This window comes from Amblyomma mixtum, chromosome 2 (genome assembly GCF_055824585.1).
Source record: "Amblyomma mixtum isolate Tamu chromosome 2, ASM5582458v1, whole genome shotgun sequence".
Classification (NCBI taxonomy): Eukaryota; Metazoa; Arthropoda; class Arachnida; order Ixodida; family Ixodidae; genus Amblyomma; species Amblyomma mixtum.
In genome coordinates, this window is record NC_143013.1 from 103,951,542 (window position 1) to 103,971,984 (window position 20,443).

Consider the following 20,443-nt stretch of genomic DNA (forward strand, 5'->3'; position numbering starts at 1 on the left):
CTATACACCACATACAGAAACGCACCCTGACCCCTTCTCTCCAACAGGAGGTCGAACGAGCGGTCTCCGCACTGCAGCCTTCCATCGTTTTCCTCCGCTGGGTCCCTGGGCATTCAGGGATTGACGGCAATGAGCTGGCCCATCAGCTCGCCCGCGACACACTTTTCCGGGCACCGTTGATCCCCTGGCCCAAGCCCTCGGAGGACGGTGGGAGACTCACCCTTCGCCGCACCATAAAAGAGGTCTACCTTGAGCTCCGCCTCGACAAACGCCTTTACCCTCCCCCTCATCCATCACTCACGGTGCCGGAGTCTCGCCTTCTTCGGCACATTCAGATGAATGCAGTTATCACCCCGTCCCGCCTCTTCCTCTATCGCTATCGATCGGACCCTTCCTGTCCCAACTGCCCCTGTATCTATGCGGACCTGGCCCATTGCCTCTTCTATTGCCCGGCTGCTCAGCAGTCGGGTTCCTTCCCCCCACCCTCTCTATCCATCACCACCTGGCTCGACTGGCTTGGCGCTGAAGGGGAAGAAGAACAGCGGCTTCTGGTCGCCCAGGCGGTCGAAATGCTCGGCCTATAAATTTTGGTCGAATAAAAGTCTTTTACTACTACTACTACTACTACTACTACTAAATGTTTGATCCTCTCAAAAAAGTTTGTTGCGAGTCAGCGCTCGTCTGTGTTGTCTTCTTGCTTTTTTCCTTCGTCTAGCTGGCGCTGTACCACCCACAATGAATTATTACCCATTCGCCCAGCTGTACATGCTTCTTGAATGTATTTATATGTTCAAGAAGTTTACAGGGTACACAGGTTAGAGAGATGGGACAAAAGTTGGAAACGTTCATTTTACTGCTTGATTTGTGTAAGGAAATTCCTTTACTATTTTCCATTTATTAGGTAAAGTTCCAGTTTGTAGTGATTTGTTAAATATAACGTGCAAATACCTCTTAAGAAAATACCTCTTAATACAAATACAAATACCTCTTGATACAAATACCTCTTAAGTTCTGCATACCTCTTAAGAAAGATATCTGGTATGTCGTCAGGGCTTAAGCCTTTCTTAATATCCAAAGTTAGCAAGAAGTTCAAGATTCTGGTCTCCGTAATTGTGAAGTTTTCCAAGTTTTCGTCATATTGGTCTACGGCAGGGAGGTCGTCGTCATCGACTGTGAAAACTGATTGGAAGTATTCATTTAGGTGGTCGCAAATTCAAGGTTAGTTCTTGGGAAGCTTGGTTATTTTCGCGCGGATTAGGGTTTATGCAATCTCAGAACTTTCTGGGAGAATGTTTTAAGAAGCTAGGAAGAGTATTAGCGAGGTAATCATTCTTAGCTACAGATATTTTCGCTTTGATTTCCTTTATGGCAGTAGAAAGAATGATTTTGCTATTTGGTTCATGTTTCACTCTTTTCCGTTAGCGCTTTACTCTTCGTACTGCATGAATTATATCGCGCGTTATGCAAGGGTTCCTGAGATTATTTTTTTGTGTGTGTTGGTTGGTACATAGTGACGGATGCAGTAAAATACCATGCTCTTGAATTTATACTGCAGTGTTTCATAGTCTGCAGCTGCATCATTTGTTAGCTGCTGAACAGAAAAAAATTCTAAAAGATCCTTTAGTATGCTAGTATCATCGGCGTTATTGAAATCATGTAGTTTTTGAAAGGATAGATATTGCGGTCATATGAGCTGGCAATGTACAAAGTCTTAGTCTGTGATCTGTTATGGCGTTCATGATTACAGTTTTGTTTCCGCCGAAGAAAAGTGGTCTTTAAAAAGTATCAGGTCTAGGATGTTCGATGAAGTTTTCTTAACACGTGTAGCCTCTGAAACAACCTGACTAAGGTTAAAATAGAGCATTACATCGTAAAGTACTTCGACGCATGCAGAAGGCCATATCCTGGCCGAGCAGGTCAATTTCAGGCAGATTTAGGTCTCCTAGTAACATCAATCGCGACCCGTTTACATGGCGCTGCATGTAGCTAAAGAGGTTGTGCAAGGGATCGCCGTCTCATGCGGGACTACGATAAATGCACCCCGCAATGAAAGTGAGTGACCCGAGAATTCGTTTGCATAACACTGCCTCGACACCTTCAACTCCTGGCATATTCACGAAATGAATACCCTTTCTTTTAAGAATGGCCAGCCTCCACCTCGTGTTGGTCTGTCTTTTCGAATGATTATGTAATCTAGTGGGGTTATTTAAGCGTCAGATATATCGCCTGTTAGTCATATTTCAGTTATTCCCACAAAATCTGGTTCCAGACCGAGAAGCAGTGATTCCAGAGAATCTTGATGACGCTGCTCCGGGTATTTGGGTTTATAAAAGCTATTTCTGGCGTTGTGCGGCGCGACGAGGGCGTATCGCATGTGTATATATACCGGGTGTTTCACCTAAGACTTTCTGCAATTTTTAAAAATAAGCTATTTGAATTAGATGCACGCTTTTTCTGGCATAGCATTGTCAATGGTGTAGCACATCATAATGCAGCTAAGACGTGCTAACTAGCAGGCTTGTTAACCAATATTTAATAGTTAACTTTTAAACTATTACCGTTGGGCTCCTTAATTATTGAGAGGCATGCAGCCCACCGTAAGTAATGTCCGTATACGTTTTTAGAATTTCGAGAACGCGATTATCCTCGGCGCAATGGCCCAACAAATTTCGCCGACATGGCGCCAAAATACATGCGGTTTGAGAAGCTTGCAGGCAAAGCAACATCTCCAGTGAACCTTACTCGTCGAAATAGCCAAAATTTGTTGGGTCACAGCGCCGAGGATAATCGCGTTCTCGAAATTCTAAAAACGGATATGGATATTATTTACGGTGGGCTACATGCCCCTCAATAATTAAGGAGCCCAACAGTAATAGTTTATTTATTTATTTATTTATTTACAGAATACTGCAGGCCCTTCTGGGCCCTAGCAGGATGGGCAATACAGTGCAAAATGAATATACAAAATAAAACACTGAAAGAAAATTCGAAACACAAAGCAAATAAGTTAGATGGCGTCAATCTTCTATTTCTTCAATGGAGTCAATGTCACATAGTGCTGTTAACTATTAAATATTGGTTAACAAGCCTGCTAGTTAGCACGTCTTAGCTGCATTATGATGTACTACACCACTGACAATGCTATGCCAGAAAAAGCGCGCATATAATTCAAATAGCTTATTTTTAAAATTTGCAGAAAGTCTTAGGTGAAACACCCTATATGGCTTTGTTGTCTTTTTGGGTCCGTAGGGGTGCTTGGACCAGGATCTACAGGGACTTTATTGTTTGTTTGCTGCATGGCGTGCACAGAAGGACGCACATTACAAGCGCATTGTCGTGTGCGCTGCTCAGTTCATCGGTCTCTTGTACCCTAATTAGTACGTACAGGCGTACGCAAAAGTGCAGAGACCACGCGAGTGTGGATGATTGCGAGTTTTCTGTGCATAAAGGTTTGTCTAAGAGAAGTGTGTGAACTAGCTGCGTAACATATTTTATCACTCACCCTATGCATATCAAAAACAGTCGCTGCATCGTAAGAAAGCGCTGGCAGTGCTGGCTCGCATGATCAGCCTTTTTGCGCAGGGGTGTATATATCAAACATCTTATCAGCTACTGCCGCCGCGGTCAAGCGCATTCTCGCGTCTCCGCGAAAAGCCGCCAGCCATGCATATTAGTGTCGCTCTCGGGTACACTGCTATGAGCAGCAAGACGGTGTTTAACCCAACCACATTTTAAACAGTTAGGATAGAAGGAATGAGCTAAAGTTACAAACAATGTAAGTCCCTTCCGGCAAACTATCCAGCCTAAATGTCACGAGGACAAACGAGCAGCACGCAAAGAGCAGAGTTTGGGGATCGGCTGGGGCTTTCAAATCCCACTTGTGGAGGTTGAAATTGTGCTTGGCTTCTCTAATATATGCTAGTGAGATCAGGTGATCGTTTCGAACATTGCTGCAGCCCCAGCATGTCTTAATTCGTGCGTCCTTGGGACTTTTGCCGCCAATAGCACACATTTTTAGTACCGTAGCTGTGATTGCTGGACTTGTGGACGAAATTAATTGTGGATATTTTCTTGTTTTGCAGCAAGCACGCATATCAGCGACAATACTGTTCAGCTGGCCGAAGCAATTCACATTCTCAACGGAGTAGATATTTATTGTATTGGAATCAGGGGTGGCTCAGAGAGCATGAAACTCGGGAAGCTGGTTTCTCCGTATGTGCAGAACCACCTCTTCATGCTGAAAGACTACGACGGGCTCCAGTGGCTAACCGATTCTGTTACTAAGGACACTGTTGGTAAGTCACCCGCGGTTATCTGACAGCTCAGACATCTGTGAGGAGGCTTGGCAAGTTGTGGAGGTTTGGTTGTGTTCATTGCTGTTTATAAGCTCACATATAAAGAATCGCAGTGAATCATCCGAATAATAAACAAAAACCGCGGAGGAAGGCAGTTCTTTACAAAAACAGCGATTTAATAGACACGAAGCAGGACACTCCAAGCTCCTTCATAGATTTAGTTTTGGATCGACGTAGTCATTCGATCACGGCACGCAACCAGTATGAGAGACGGGTTGGACAGGATGAGAAAAATTTTCGGTTTCCCAAACGCTTCCGAAAATGGACCGATGAGGTATTCTATACAGTGCTTCAGCCCCGACTGCTTAGGTGGGAACTACATGAACGCAAGTTGGCTGCTACATGGGTAGGATATTGTGCTAAAGTAGATGTTTTACTTTCCGACTGGCAGATTTCTTGTTCTGCAGACAAGACCAACCTCAGTATATCGAAAAATAAGGAAATAAGAGTAAAAGCCATATTTACCCGTACTCTACTTGATTTCTCTGGTACTTGCAGCGAACATGTCTAGCATTCTGGAGCAATTTTTTGTATGTTGGAATATTGCAAACTACTGTTATGGAAATATTGAAGGTGGTGGTCCATTTTTCCGACGCCTAGCAAGATCTTTCGTTTAAACATTTTCCAGTGCTAGCATCGAGCAGTTATGACTGCTAGTGGAAATCTGTCGGGCATGTTTTTGTTGATAGCAAAAACTTTAATAGCAAAATAATGCAAGCCTGCTTACGGGAGATTTGTAGATATATTAATTGTTGTAGTTAAACCTTCTTATATATAAAAAGGTGTGTTTAAAAACTCCTTCTCGTTAAAAATTTCCTTGTCTTGAATTGTTGGGTATTAAAGATTTTTCTTTGTTCAGACCGCCCAATCCAGAGCTAACTTTTTCGCATATCGAACTGAGATACATCTTGGTCAGGATATGAGTGGTAACAACAGCATCTAGGGTGCACCATCTGGAAGCCTATATCTTCATCTAAACGGCGCTTTCTCTGAAGGGAGTTGATGAAAGTACCTGGGTGGCCTTTTCCTTTTGAACACTGTTGGATTTTCCTCACCGTAGAAAAACACTGCCAAGATCCCGGCCATGTCATAAATGGCAGACGTCTTATTACACGAAGAAACCAGCCGTACCAAGAGTACGAGTGCTGCCTACCAGAGACAGAGGTTGTCTACGGCTGCAACGAGGACTTCGAACTGGTGGGCTACCCGTTATCCCACTGCCTTTCTGACGGAACATGGACACATCCCAAGCCTCAGTGCAAGCGTAAGTCCGCGGCTTCCACGGGCCAGCAATGTTTTAGGTAAAGTCTGCTCGCCGCAGATGCGATTTGCGTGGGAAAGATGTTCACAGAAAAGGCTCTTATACTTTCAAGATGTGAGCAAAACATTTTGCGTAATCTACAGCAAAGATGGAGAAAATTTCACAGGCCAACGGTACGTGGCGATTATTTTGGCTAGACCTCTGCTCCCAAACTGTATAAACTGAAATGTATGAATGACAAAATTTCGGACTTAGAAGTATGCATTACTTTCTGTCCATCGTTACTGGTGGCGGACATGTATTCCACAATTAGAACCGGTAGTGGAGCAGGTATAGAGAAGAACTGCGGAATAAAATTAGACATGGAAAATGAACGTTTGGCATAACGAAACATGTGAAATAACTAAAATTACAAAGGAACTGCAGGCAGTGCTCTCTATAATTCAGTGGGACAGCTGTATTAACAGTTAAGGCGTTGAGTAACGTAGAATTTAAACACCACATTTAAAATGTTTGGGACGTACGAACACTCTGTCAGACGTGCTGGGAGATATTGGGGAATTTACGGGTGGAGATGTGCATATTGCTTTTCACCAGTGCCGCTAAATGTAAAAAACTGTGGTCTCAAAATAATTCATATGTATAATCTGTAACGAATATATCTCTCATAAGATATCTCGAAAACGAACTGGTGCGTCATGCTAACGGCCTCTAATGAGGTTTGCATAAGTATTCACATGCACATATAATTTGTGATCCTTACGAATATCCGATGGTCTTTTTCGCTAGAAAATTGCGAGAGAACATCTCCGCCTTTCTAGCGACTATTTTAAATGGTCATGAAACAAAACAAGGACAAGTCAGAAAAAGCGCCGTCTAAGGCCGAAGTTGCCTCCACAAAATAAGGCAGACTGTGAGCGGCGTTTCATCTGTTTCGTACGCCGATTTTTTATCAAGTGTTGGCAAAAAAACAATATTACCATGTTCCTGAAACCCGTGGGGCATCCTAACTTAATAGCGAATACTCAATGCATGCTTTGGAGAGAGAGCAAGACAAACAAAAAAGAAATGCGAATGGGCAGAATTGATTACTGGTGGGGGGGAGGGATGAAGGATATTTACTTATTTGATTATAGAGCAAGAACTCACACTATTCATGTGGTAATATAAAATTCCAAATATATTTCTTTCCATAAATATGCATTGGTTTGGTTTGGTTGGTTTTTCAGGGAAGGAAATGGCGCAGTATCTGTCTCACATATCTCGGCGGACACCGGAACCGCGCCGTAAGGGAAGGGAGGAAGGTGGGAGTGAAAGAAGAGAGAGGGAAAGATTGAGTGAGATCTTTAGGTACAACGCTTCCGTCTCGTATGAATAACCTTTTAAATGACAGGGGAAATTGCGTCTCATTTCATTCATTCGACGCTGTTGAAATACGAACCCATAGGATACCTTTCTTGTTTGTTTTTACCTTAAATTGTATTTTGTATTCATATGCTTAAACCAATGTGTAGGAAAAGGAGCCTGCAGCTATTTCCAAGTGCCACACGGCCAAGTGTTCGGGAACCGCTCTAGCGGAAATTTTTTCTCGCCTGGCGATATTGCTGAAGTCACTTGCGATCCTGGATTCCGTATAAACGGCCCGGATCACTTATTTTGCGATGAAGATGGACAGTGGGACGACCAGCCACCTTCCTGTATCAGTGAGTACCTCCCCAATCATTCATACTTGAATCGGACTTGTTTTTGTGGCTGCTGCTGAATAGCTACTTCTACCTAATGAGCCTTTTGACGTTTGATCGCAGCTCTTTCAATTCGACTACCTCTCATGGGTCTTGCATTCTGCTATGTTATACGCATCCTCGAAGTCTGGAGATACGCCCTGTTCGTGCATCCTCTTCCGGCCAACATGACACGTGACGACCACAGTGGCCGGCGCCTTGCGCGGGCGGAGGCACTGACCCGCCACTATGGAAACAAACGCGGAATCTTCTATGTGGACGCCTCCGGCCCTCACCACGGGGGGTGGTATACGGCCGCAGCCGTCCACCGAAACGTCGTGGTGAACGGCCTAACGTTCCGAGCTCAAGACATAACAAATGCGGAGGAGGTCGCCATTGCGCTAGCCGCCGCAGACCAGGACTCGCGAGTCATCATTACCAACTAGAGAGGGGCCTGTATAAATATTCAACAGGGATACATTCCTTTCTTTGCTCATCGCATCCTTCAAAATAGCGACTACCTCGGGGCTCCTACTCACATGGGCTTCAAAGGCATTGAAACGGCAGATGCCGCCACCTGCGCGATCACTTTCCGGGCAACGCCTTCAGACCCTTGCGAAAGGGATCCTGAACCCAATCCTGCCCTCACTTTTCGTCAAATTACTCCGTTATACCAATCCGGCCATGCAATTTATCCTAGGCCCTGTAAGGGCTTTACAGAGACGGAGGAACGCACACTCCTCCGTCTTTACACGAAAACACTGCTGTGCCCGGCAGTTTTAAAGCACTTTGATCCTGCATATACAGGAAAGTGCGCGTACTGTGCGGAAAAGTCTTCGGACATCTTCCGCATGATATGGGCATGTAAGTTAACCTCCAACCTCGCCGCAAACCCCAACCCCACCCGGGAGGACTAGAAGGCAGCCCTGCTTGGCTGCTCCTACCTGGTGAGCCAGAAGGCCGTGGTCGAGCGCGCCCGAGCCGTGGCGGTCGCCAATGGGCTGCTGTACTGAGGAGCGCACCTAGTGGTTGCGAGAGGTGGCGCTTTCCGGGACTCCCCAAACTTCCTCCCTATTATGTAAGAGTAATAAAGTTTTTCAGATAGATCAGGAACCTTTCTTGCTTGCGTCTAGAGAACCGTGTCACAGCGCTTGTAAGTGCCTACAGAGCGTCGCTAGAACGAAAGAAAGCCTTACATGGAGTGCAAAGAGAAAACAGTGGCTGGTTAGGATCAGGCTACTGCAGTTTTGTTGAAGGACGGTGGGAACATTGCGCGAGATAGACTTGCCGCTGTGTATATGCAGTGTCTCCTGGCAGCCACTCTACCGGACTACAACACTAACATCATCTGGGTTCGAAAGCAATGGGTCATGAACGGTTTCAAAAATTACACACCAATCACCTCACTGCGCGTTTTTTGTAAAGTAGTTACTGAGATAGCCACTTATCGAATCGAATGAACCTTAAACTTCAGCCAACCGAAGCACCAAGCCCCCTTTCGAAGAGGCTACTCGAGGCAATATATATAGGTTTGGTTTGGTTTATGGGGTTTGGTTTATGAATGGCGGGAGTGCTTAGCACTCCCGCCATTCATAGTGGCCCCACGCGACGATTCTTCCCCAAAGTCGCCTCCGTTTCCGGCCTTTTCTTTTCCTTTTTTTTGTTGCTTCTGTGGGTGTGTGCAGGTGAGCTCATCTACACTCCACGTGTGTCTCGTTAAATTCCACTCTGCCCACCGTGACTCATCCTGCCAAAGAAGTTGCAGTGAATACAAGGGGGGGTACTGCGCACAAAAAGACAAGGACAAGAAGATAACACAACAAGCGCAGACTCGCGACTAACTTTATTTGAAAACACGATACTCCTTTTATAGTTTCAAACTGTCACATCACACACATGTGGAAACCAAAAACCTTTCTTCATTCTGATACAGTTTGATAGACGGGTCACTTACGCAATCTTTATCCTTCTGTTTGATACAGAACGCCTCCGCCAACTCACGCGCCACCTGGTCACGGCTCCTCCTCAAGACTTTTGTATCTGTCAGCAAAGGCAGGCAAGGGTTATTGCGCGTAGCATCCGGGCATGCGCCGGGATGCTACGGGATGCTACGGGATCCGGGATGCTACGCGCAATAACCCTTGCCTGCCTTTGCTGACAGATACAAAAGTTTTGAGGAGGAGCCGTGACCAGGTGGCGCGTGAGTTGGCGGAGGCGTTCTGTATCAAACAGAAGGATAAAGATTGCGTAAGTGACCCGTCTATCAAACTGTATCAGAATGAAGAAAGGTTTTTGGTTTCCACATGTGTGTGATGTGACAGTTTGAAACTATAAAAGGAGTATCGTGTTTTCAAATAAAGTTAGTCGCGAGTCTGCGCTTGTTGTGTTATCTTCTTGTCCTTGTCTTTTTGTGCGCAGTACCCCCCCTTGTATTCACTATGATTGACCGACTAGCCCAACAACGTACGCTCTTAAAGAAGTTGCACATGGCGGAAGTTTTTTCCCCGCCCTTTTGCTCCATTGTATCTTGTTTACTCGTTTAAGTGGACAACATCTGAGTGGATCTCAAATCTATGCTGTGCGTCGGCCACTGTTTGTCTCCATACACTGTGCTAGCTGTCCGCTGTGTTAGGACTCAGTTCTCCGTCCATTCTCCCCTCCCGCTCTTCTTTTGTTTTCTCCCCTTTTCTCCTTTTTTTTCTTTTCTCCCCGCGACCGCATACGTGGGTGGCGGGCGACGACATTTACCCTCCCCGCTCCCTGTCCCGTTTGTTAATTTTTTCTTTTTTTTTCTCTTCCCTGAGCCGTTCTTCCTTCTGCATCGTCGGCTTGTTTTGGCTCATGTGTCGAAAACCTGTACAGATGAAGACCCTTTAAGAAGAGAAGCAAGAACCATGTAACTTCAGTCTTGAAAAAGGACAGGCTCTGTCCGAAACGTCGACTCCCAATAAACGTTTACTTAAAAGAAGCGTTTCTCAATGTCGCATCTTATTCAAACTAGCAACCAAGTACGTTTATCTTATTGTGCTATATATATATATATATATATATATATATATATATATATATATATATATATATATATATATATATATATATATATGTGGGAAAGGGATTAAGGGGCTCGTTATAAATATGAGAGAGAGAGAGAGAGAGAGAAAAGGACGGAAAGGCAGGGAGGTTAACCAGGCGATGCCCAGTTGGCTACCCTACACTTAGAAGACTAATTTCCTTGCCGCTCTTTTTCCTTTTTTCCCCTTTGTTATAAATATGAGAGAAGCCACAGAAACCATGGGACAAAGGGGATTTTTAGTCGCTTTTATTTATTTATTTTGTGCTGCTGTTCGATTTAGAATATTACTGAATATGTTATCGCTTAAAGCTAATTGATTAGAAAAGCAGAAGAAAAAAAACCACATGCCGCCGGTGGGATCCGAACCCACGACCTCCGAATTACGCGTCTGGTGCTCTACCGCTGAGCTACGGCGACGGCTGTCAAATCTTCTGCTTTCGGGGGTATTTATTTTTACAAATAACATAACCTTTAGAGTGTTCATCAGCGCCACCCACGTTCTTTGCGGCGGACGTAGCACGCCCTGAGTTACCGCTGATGTGACGTAGAGCGCGTCATTGAACGGCGAGGGTGGAAGCTCTGTGAGAACCCTCTCATGCTTCCTATGGCGTCAAGGCTGCCAGAACCGAGGCCCTCGCTAAGCAATTAAGCAAACAAGGGAAAGGGATTGAGGGGCTCGTTATAAATATAAGAGAAGCCAACAGCCACAGAAACCATGGGATACAGGGGATTTTTAATTGTTTTTATTTATTTATTTTGTGCTGCTGTTCGATTTAGAATATTACTACCGCGGGAAAGGAAGCTTTATTTCGTTGTTATTCCATTATTGTGTCTGCGTTGTATTGCGGTTCTGCAACGATGTTTTTTTTTTCTGTTGCGCTCGAACAACTGGCCAATCGATAAGTTATAGCCAACGGAAGTGCAAATATACGCCTGTTATCATCAGGAACAAACGTGGGAAAAGCTGCGACTTGAAGAAACATATTTTCCTTCATTCGCCTAAAAATAGCCTACATAGTCACCGGAAGCCATTTTCGTGAACGAAATTCATCAACCCCGGAATCTCTCTTATACGCAGTGGAGCAAGTGACATTTGCTCCCTATAGCATTCCTGTTCGTAAGTTCCCGTTCATGAATGCGGGCCACATGCATATCAAACTCATAAAACTATTCTTAAGGAATGCTGTATCCGATAGCTTCAGGCGAATAGATTCAAAATTGTAGGCTAGCTGAACATTCTTGTTCGTTACTGATTCCTATGACGACCGGCGAAGGCAAGCTTTAGCAGCATGCACACATTTCCTGTCTTCATTGGGCGCTTTGTTTCTTTGCCTGGAGTTGGTACAGCCTACCTACTCTCGAAATATCTTGACAATTGATAACGGTTGTGCTGATCTCAAAGACACGGGTTCGATCGCGGCCGCGGCGCTCGTATTTAGATGGAGGCAATATGCTAGAGGCCCGTGTGCTGTGCAATGTTAGTGTGCGTTGAAGAGTGAAGAGCTCCAGGTAGTCGAAATTATCCGGAGCTCTCCACAAAGGCTACCGCCATAGATTCGATTTGGGATGTTAAATCCCAGAAAACCAAAGCACTCAAATGATGTCCAATTGCGTAAAAGGTGCAATAGTTCACGAACGGTGATCATAAGAATAAGATATATATCCAACCATACAAGCTCCGCTCGGCGGAATAAAAAGAAAAGGAAAATGTGCGTTGTTTACATCAGTCTCCAACATCATATATAACGTGTCGCATGTACCTCCATATATCAGTGTCGTTCTGTTAATAGAAACATAATAAGCGTTTTCCCTTGTAAAATTTCACCCTTGAATTGATGAAAGTTCAAGCAAAAACTAGTTTATGCGCTAAGGAATTCTGTCCACAGTCACCACCTTCAACGCTTAATAGTCATAAAAATCGGCGCTTCTGCGCGGTAATGAATTTATAGTTATTTTACCTACATCGATGTTGAGGCAACAACGAGGAAAATAAAAAAATTGTAGTTAGTCGCACGACCGCCTCGTTAACCGTATACTTACAGTAATAGAGAGCGTGCTGCTTCAGTAAAACAAAGAGAACTCGCGAACATTAAAACAATCGTTCTTGCTACAGGTGCGAAGGAATCTTCCAGCGACATTTCCACGCAGTTTGAAGAGTGTAGGGATCACTTTTTTAAGCATTTAAATGCCAGACGCTTTCAAGCATAGAAGGCTGGATTAAAAACATAAGACACAGAGCATAGCTGGGGTATATCTGGGACCTTTTCCTGGCCTCCGAGACAGTGGCTGAAGCAGGGCATCCTCATTATGAAGGACGTTAATAATGGACTTTTTCGGCAGGTGAACAGAACAGCTCCAGAAGCGAAGAGGCAGCCATGGTGTCGGAACCAAGCTGCCTTGAAGCGGAGATCGAAGCCACAGACACAGCTGACGACGGCTATTACATGTACTTCCTTCTCGATTCGTCCAAGAATGTTAACCAGGAAGGTTTCCGCAAAAGCTTGAGGTTGTCAAAGGTCATCACCCGCAAGGTATGCTGATCCCTATGTGTGATCTTTCCATCTCGTTGTGATGTTGTTTTATGTGAAGCATACTACTTTAGCTACCGCTTCAGCCCTTCAGCGTGGTTGTGCGCCTCCAAATCACGTGATACATGACGTCACACGACGTGACACGATGACGTCACGACAGTAGAGAAACGGGGGCCCACCTCGCGCCGTCGCTGTGGTTGTGCGCCTCCAAATCACGTGATACATGACGTCACACCACGTGACACGATGACGTCACGACAGTGGAGAAACGGGGGCCCACCTCGCGCCGTCGCTGTGATTGTGCGCCTCCAAATCACGTGATACATGACGTCACACCACGTGACACGATGACGTCACGACAGTGGAGAAACGGGGCCCACCTCGCGCCGTCGCTGTGGTTGTGCGTCTCCAAATCACGTGACACGATGATGCCACACCACGTGACACGATGACGTCACGGCAGTGGAGAAACGGGGGCCCACCTCGCGCCGTCGCTGTGGTTGTGCGCCTCCAAATTACGCGACACGATGATGCTTCGCATTCTCCAGGCTTAACCAAGTTAAGCCTCAGCCATTTTTTTTCAGCTATTTGGAACTTTTCTACGGAATTATAACATAGAACCTTTATACTCTAAAGCCCACGGTATATTGTTTTTAGATCCCTGGGTGCACTGACATAGTGTGGCTCTCTTTTCTGTACTAGAAATGCTCTCCAATTCAGCTTGAAAATTTTGAGTCCAGTAAACATGCACCAGCAGACTTCTACACGCATACGCAAGGGTATCAAAACCATGTTGGGGCTAGCTAGTTGCACACCGTTTCAATCGCACTAAATAACAACTAATCCCCAAGTGCCTTTTCCACACTAGCGGCTATCTTCATCTCTGTAATTGACTTTTCAGCTTGGGGTGACTATACAAAGTGTGCTTCCGGAAAGCAGCGCTCGCTTGTGCAGCTCGCTGTATTGTATTTTTCAATGCTGTTGCGCCCTCCCACGATGGCACAGTGGCTACGGCGCCCGGCTGCTTTCCGGAAAGACGCGGGTTCGATCCCGGCTGCGGTGGCCGAATTTCGAAGGAGGCAAAATTCTAGAGGCCCGTGTACTCAGCTGCCATGTCAGTGCACGTTAGAGAACCCCAGGTGGTCGAAATTTCCGGAGTAATTTCCCAATGCGTCCCTCATAGCCTGAGTCTCTTTGGGTTGTTAAACCATAATTAACGAAACCAATCAATGCTGCTATGAAAATTGACGAAGCTGTTGGACTCTTCTCGGAAACGAATTAATTATCAGCTTAAGTGGACATACAACAGACGTCGTGGGTGGCCAGCCCCACCGCGGAACGAGTTAATCATGTATTCATTTGACGAAGCCATTGCAATTACCTCGTCATAAGACTAATTAGCGCAACTGCAAGTAATGCTGGTTTCAAGGTGAACCAGTAGCGTAAGATAAAATGTTAAGATGCTGTACCATGTTGCCACGCTTCTACGCTGTCGCTCGTCTGAAACATTCAGCTTTTGTTAGGGCTACCGCACACGCCACTTTGGACTGCAGCGCAAAGAAGGCTAAAATGAACATCACACGTGCTTGCAAGGGCTTCATTTTTCTGCTTTAAATATAAAAGAAACGATTATCAGTGCCTCCTTTAAGCTTTAGAAACTGTTCACGCCAAATTTGTACGCTTAGGAAAGAAACAATTTGCGTTTTTGTTTTCGCACTGCTAATTACTTTGTATGGCGGCTGCATGGTTGGCGTTAAAGTTTTTCAGTACAAACAGTGAGTGAACTAATCTGAGCGTCTAGCCCGTGTTATATGAAACCATTATGTACTCCTGTATTTCCTTTCCGCGGGCAGCTGAAAACGCAGCCTGGCACCCATCGTGTTGGTGCCATTCTCTGCACGAGACAAGCAGAGCTTGTTGTGGACCCCCTGGCAAGAAACAACGCTCAGACTGCCCTGGAGCAGCTCGGGCGTATCAGTCACACTGGTAAGCACACGGTAGTTATTAGCTCACTTTCAAACTAAAGTTAGGGTCAGAGATCATGGTGTCGTAATAGTCTCAAGTTAACGAATCTGAATGTGCATGGTCGATGATTTTGGTAAGCCACAGGCTTCCTTGCTGAGTTGAGTGGTAGACATTCTCACTAAGCTTCAGGCGTATCTGTTAATCATGTATATTTGTCAACGTTGCCAGGCATCGGTGAGGAGAAAACTGTTCAGTATAACCCGTGCTAAAGCTGACCTTCTGCACGCATGCATACGTAGGGCTTGTAAATAGATGGAAGGTGAAGTAGGGCTAGCAAGAGTTTTACTGCAAATTGCCTGCGGACATAAGATGCTTCATAGTGATCGCGCTGCCTCTCTGCTTTGAGCCGTACGCAAGCAGACGCTGACATGAGAATTAGAAATAGAGGCGTAAAATGCATGTCTTCATTAAAGTCGCGAAGAAGTGGGTTACGACCTCCTGCAACGGGGTGTTGCGCAGTAACTCTAGTGTGAGCGGACATACACCGTCATCTACTAAGCAGTGTGCAAAAGGTTACGTTTTAACATTCAGCGTACTCTAAGGAGAGAGAAGCTTACACAACGGCAAAGGTAACCACACACGCACCCTCTCGGGAATTCCAGGAAGATACGCTAGCAGGCGATATGCGAAGGCCCGTTGGTGATCCGTGGCCCTTTCACTCTCGCGCGCTCGCCACTGGAAGACAGAAAATGCACTTCGGTGGTGCCACTCGGCCTTTTTAACACTAAATCACAATGCCGTGCCGAACGTTCTTATGTGTCACCTCTAGGACGCACTGTGCAAGGTGCTAAGAAACTTGAATAGTAGCTGTTCGCTTGACTGCCTCATACTTCAGAGCATCGTGGTTAATATAGGTTGAGCGAGCCACTCGGGCTAAAATTTGCAGCGTCTTGCACCAAAGGCGGGTAGTGTTTCTGCTCTTTTATTTCTGAAAGCGTTTTTGAGGCAATGTAGTGTACCAAACGTGCCACTGAGGCAATCATCTCCGTCATGAATACCCTAGATAAATGAAGCGACAGCCAGAGGAAAAAACTTCGCCCGGAAATGTCGCCCCTATTACTAGGACACTATGCCACTTGAATGTCATGTTTGATGGGATTGGCTCTTTTTAAATTGATGCGTTGTCTCTCTTTCAGGTGGCTACGCGTCTCTTTATGCTGGCCTTCAGAAGCTTAAGGAAAGCGTTCAAGCTGTACGAAATGTCACAAGTGGTGATGCTAAATTCTTTGCCTTCATTATGATCCACGGTAAGTCTGTTGAGCCCACGCCGCACACGTTTTCACTTTCTCTATTTGATTTCCTATTTTATACACTCCTTTACCAAGGAGTGTTTCGAGCCTTATACGCCGAAACGGGACTCTTGACTCCACTGCATGAGAGAAACATAGCTTGACTTACGAATGTCAGTCAGTAATACAAAGTTTAAAAATCCTGCTAGCAGTTGTTCACTTCGCGTACCAACGTGTACAACAGAAGCGGAACAAAACTGGAGACCTATTAGGAAATTTATTGAACCCCTAAAAGGAGCTTATAGTGATATAAAAATATTTGGTATGAAATCAATTCTTGAAATATAGAAGCAAGCTCTATTGCGGTTTCAGTGCGGCAGCGATTAGGTGCAGAGAACTTTAATTCCTCAAATTCCGTGATCCTCCTCCTCCTCATCCTTAAAATATGCGCTCCTAGGCTTACGGCAAGGTGTTGCAAGTTCTAAGCAGTGTGAGGAAAAATAGCAAGGTGAGCTCAGACGAATTTCACGGACAAGCCGTGCAAGAAATTCATGTTAATGACATTTACCTGACTTTCCAATTCTTTCAGGGCCTTTTCAGCACTTGACTGAAGCGCGAAATTGGTTGTTTGTAAACGAAGACTAGCAATGAATTCGCCTCCTGCGGTGCTTTCCTATCAAGCGCCTCCACCACTGGAGCCAACGGCGCGAGCGTCAGTAGTGCAGCGGATGGGAACACGTAACTTGAGTTAGTGCGGCAACATTCGGTGCTCGACATAGTTGGCGTTCTTTCAGGAGCATAGGTCACGTTTCAGTTTTTTTTATTTTTGGTGAGCTTCAACGTATGTCATAATCGTATGTCGTATATCGTATGTCGTCGCGGCAACAGCGGTGCGTTATTTACTCTTCTACCACTGCGGTTTATCAGCGCTTCTGGGCTAGAAGTACAAAACAAGCTGTGCAAGATCCGAAGTCGATTCGAAAGACGGCACGCTGTGGCAATGATACTGAGTTATGATGAAAATGGGCTCAAACGCGATTGGCCTCTGTCGTGTGAGCAGCGTGCATTTCAGGTTCATGTTTTCGTACATGAAGTTGGCGCTAAACCTTAATAATTAGACCCCGTTGGCGAAGGTGGTTGAAACTTGGTTCAGCGCAACAGACCAACACAAAGAAGGAAACGACACACACGGAGCGCTATTAACAACTGATTTATTGATATATGCAAGGTATACATTTATAGTCTTCACACGCATGCGCACAATCGGGCGGATCCAGGCTACTTTAACACTTTTAGATGGCTCACACTTATCTAAGCTCACATTATGTCACTGAAGAAAGAGATATCTATCCTCCGAAGAAATCCTAACCTTTATCATACAGGGAATTATGAAACATGCTACATTCCAAAAATACAAGCTATATATGAGATACCGATACGAAGTTAGATTACAGTAGCTACTGAAGTCACTTCACAGTGGAATTTGATTTGTAAGTTTTCAGCATTTGTATCTTTTTACAGGAAGCCTTTTACACTGCTCCGTAGCGTGCTATTTTTGTATTAATATAAATTTTACAAAACTTTCACGCCACAGTGTAAAGGCTTCGTGTCGCAGAAAAGCCGATGTCGTCGTTGAGATCTGCATGGCGAAAAAGTTAGGACTAGTCGATTACAAGAGACACCCATAGATGGCGTCAGCCACCCCTGACCGTTTGGTTGCCAGTTAGAGACGCTGCCGCTAGCCCACGAAGACACGTTCATACGGGTTGGTTAAAGCTGGGCTTTATATGTATGTCGTGTGGTCCTTCACATAATGATTGTGTTGGTGAAAAAGAACGGTGTCCGTGTCTGTGTGGACACGAGGAACTGCTATCGCGTCATACCCTGAAAAAAAAAGGAGCTTTAGTGTCCTCCAATTTTTGTATTTCGAATTGCCGCTTTATATCTGTCTTTCCACATGTGCGTTCGTCCGTCCGTTCATCTTTCAATGCAGACGTTGTGTCGGCCGTGTTTTGCAGCGCTCTAGTCCTTTCACCTCAACCTGCCATCCAAGAGCAAGAAATTAATATGCTCCCATAATGTTCACTTACTCACAAGGAGCACTGTACTATTTGAACATGATCCGTGTATTGCCTAGTCTTTATATGCCTGGCCGTGGAGTTTAAGCCGTTACTGAAAGTGCGACCCTTTCTATCTTAACACTCACATCACGACGTGTATAAATGCAAATTCGTTTCGTTGTTATTGATACTTCGCTGTTCCTGTGCCCCTTTTAGTTCTGCAAATGTACTGGGCAGGTCTCGCTGGTATGTTAAGTGCGTTCGAACGAATCGCACCCGCTCAGGATGGGTGCTAGTGACGCTTTAAATGCATGAACTATAAAGATTTTCACGGACCTTGTTGCCCGAGCCACCTTCTACTGCCGAAGTATTGGGAAACTAGTCCATTTTGATTGCCTAAAATTTCCACACATACTTGCGCGAAGTACGACGTGTAGAATTGAAGTCATTGTCGTAGAACGCAATAAAAAAATGTTTTAATGAAGATGGCTCCTCAACTAGAAAATAAATTTCTTGATAAGAACAGAGCACCGTGAAGTTTTCTTGCACATTTTGCGTGAGGCTTTCATTACCCCAAATCGTTTTTTTTTCAGCATTTTCTACCAACTGCGATGCCCGATATTCTACTCAGTTGTTAGGCACTCCAGTACAACTTAAATATACACTTGAGCCATAAGTGCCCGTTGACTAGGTCTGTGTAGAACAATGTTCATAGTGGCCCGAGAAGAAATATATTGATTGTTTGTGTTAATGGCTAACATTTCACTTTTTTTCTTTTGTGCAGGTAACGAACCCATTCAACGTAGAACAGAAAACCTGGCCACTGAGTTGAAAAACCAGGGAGTCACTATTTATTGCATCACTATAATGGGTAACTCCCGAAAAAAAGGCCTCGATAAACTCGTCACATCCCTTGCTCACCTATTTGTGCTTAAAGATTACGACGCCTTCCATTGGATTGCTGACGAAGTCGCCAACAGCACTATCGGTAAGTAATACTTTCAAGCTGATTTCTTTCTTGGAATGCCTATGACATGATTTTATATGGGCCTTTATAATTTGGTGGATTCTCGTGGCAAGGTAATTTGTACATACGGAATTACTGTAATATGAAATATATGTACTAGCCCGTGGTGGTGGCTTAGTGACTGGCATTCGACTGGTGATAATAATTTCGCAGATTCGATCCCGCCAGCAGCGTCCATACTATCATGGAGGCGAAATACAAATAAAAAAAACCGCGTGCTGTTCGAACGAAGTCAGTGCATGTTAAACAATCCTAGGTAGTCTAAATAAATTCGGAACCCTCCACTGTGGCGCCTCTAATATCGCATGTTTCGGTTCGAGGTGGTAAATACAACAATTTTCTATTGCTTTTGCAGTATGTGTAGGGCGCAAAGTAGGAGCACTTCCGGAGGCTTGACTTACGTATTCCATGCAGTTTCCAATTCCCTTCCGATTGATTTCTACAAGATATACATTACGCCGTGCGACTACGGGGAAAGAGTAGTTTTGTATGAACTCAGCAACATCATTAGTAAAAAAAATGAAGGGGACGACCAGAGAGTCTTGGGGCCCGCCGTTAGTTACTCTGTACCCTAAGGATGTCTGTCCATTAAGACTTCCATAATAGTATTAGTCGTCGATATACGTACGCAGGCGAGCAACAGTGGAAGCACAATATCTGAGAGAACGAGGGGACAAGCAGCAACGAGTTGTTTATACATTCAAGATCTTACATATGCAACAATAGAGAGCAACAAGCTGAATCTTCCAGAAGACTGCTGGGGCGCCTTGCTCTATGCCACGCGAGAGGTCCGGTCTCACGCAGCACAGCCGGTCCCTGTCGCCGATGACGAAGGCAATTAGGAGCATCCCAGTTGTGCCCCGCCTCGCATTGGTGCCTCGCGCGATTGTATTCTGGCTGACATAAAGCAGCATATCGTTCTCATTCAATACTGTCTATACGTCAGCCATTCATGCCCTAGTAGAGGGACCACGTTTTAAGGTGTGTTGACAAGGAACGAGGTCCTTTTGTACAGAGGAATACACAATCTCATGATGAGCTAAGATTTTTCAGAAAACGTAACGAAATGGAGGGAGAGTCCTGCAGTCACCGACGTCACTTTTTGCACCAGACTTGAAGGCACGTAATATACGGGAGATTTTCGATACACCAGGAAACGTA

General features: G+C 45.0%; 1 protein-coding gene across 2 annotated transcripts in view; it reads left to right on the forward strand.

Annotated features, from left to right (window-relative positions):
* Window positions 1-20,443, forward strand: part of LOC149360361 (uncharacterized) — a 121,541-nt gene that overhangs the window by 43,703 nt on the left and 57,395 nt on the right. For both annotated transcript variants that reach the window (XM_089572298.1, XM_089572299.1), the window contains exons 14-20: window positions 4,083-4,295; window positions 5,416-5,619; window positions 7,131-7,319; window positions 12,751-12,941; window positions 14,795-14,927; window positions 16,103-16,213; window positions 19,040-19,243. In XM_089572298.1, coding sequence (XP_089428424.1) covers window positions 4,083-4,295; window positions 5,416-5,619; window positions 7,131-7,319; window positions 12,751-12,941; window positions 14,795-14,927; window positions 16,103-16,213; window positions 19,040-19,243 — 1,245 coding nt within the window. The remainder of the gene's footprint in view (window positions 1-4,082; window positions 4,296-5,415; window positions 5,620-7,130; window positions 7,320-12,750; window positions 12,942-14,794; window positions 14,928-16,102; window positions 16,214-19,039; window positions 19,244-20,443) is intronic.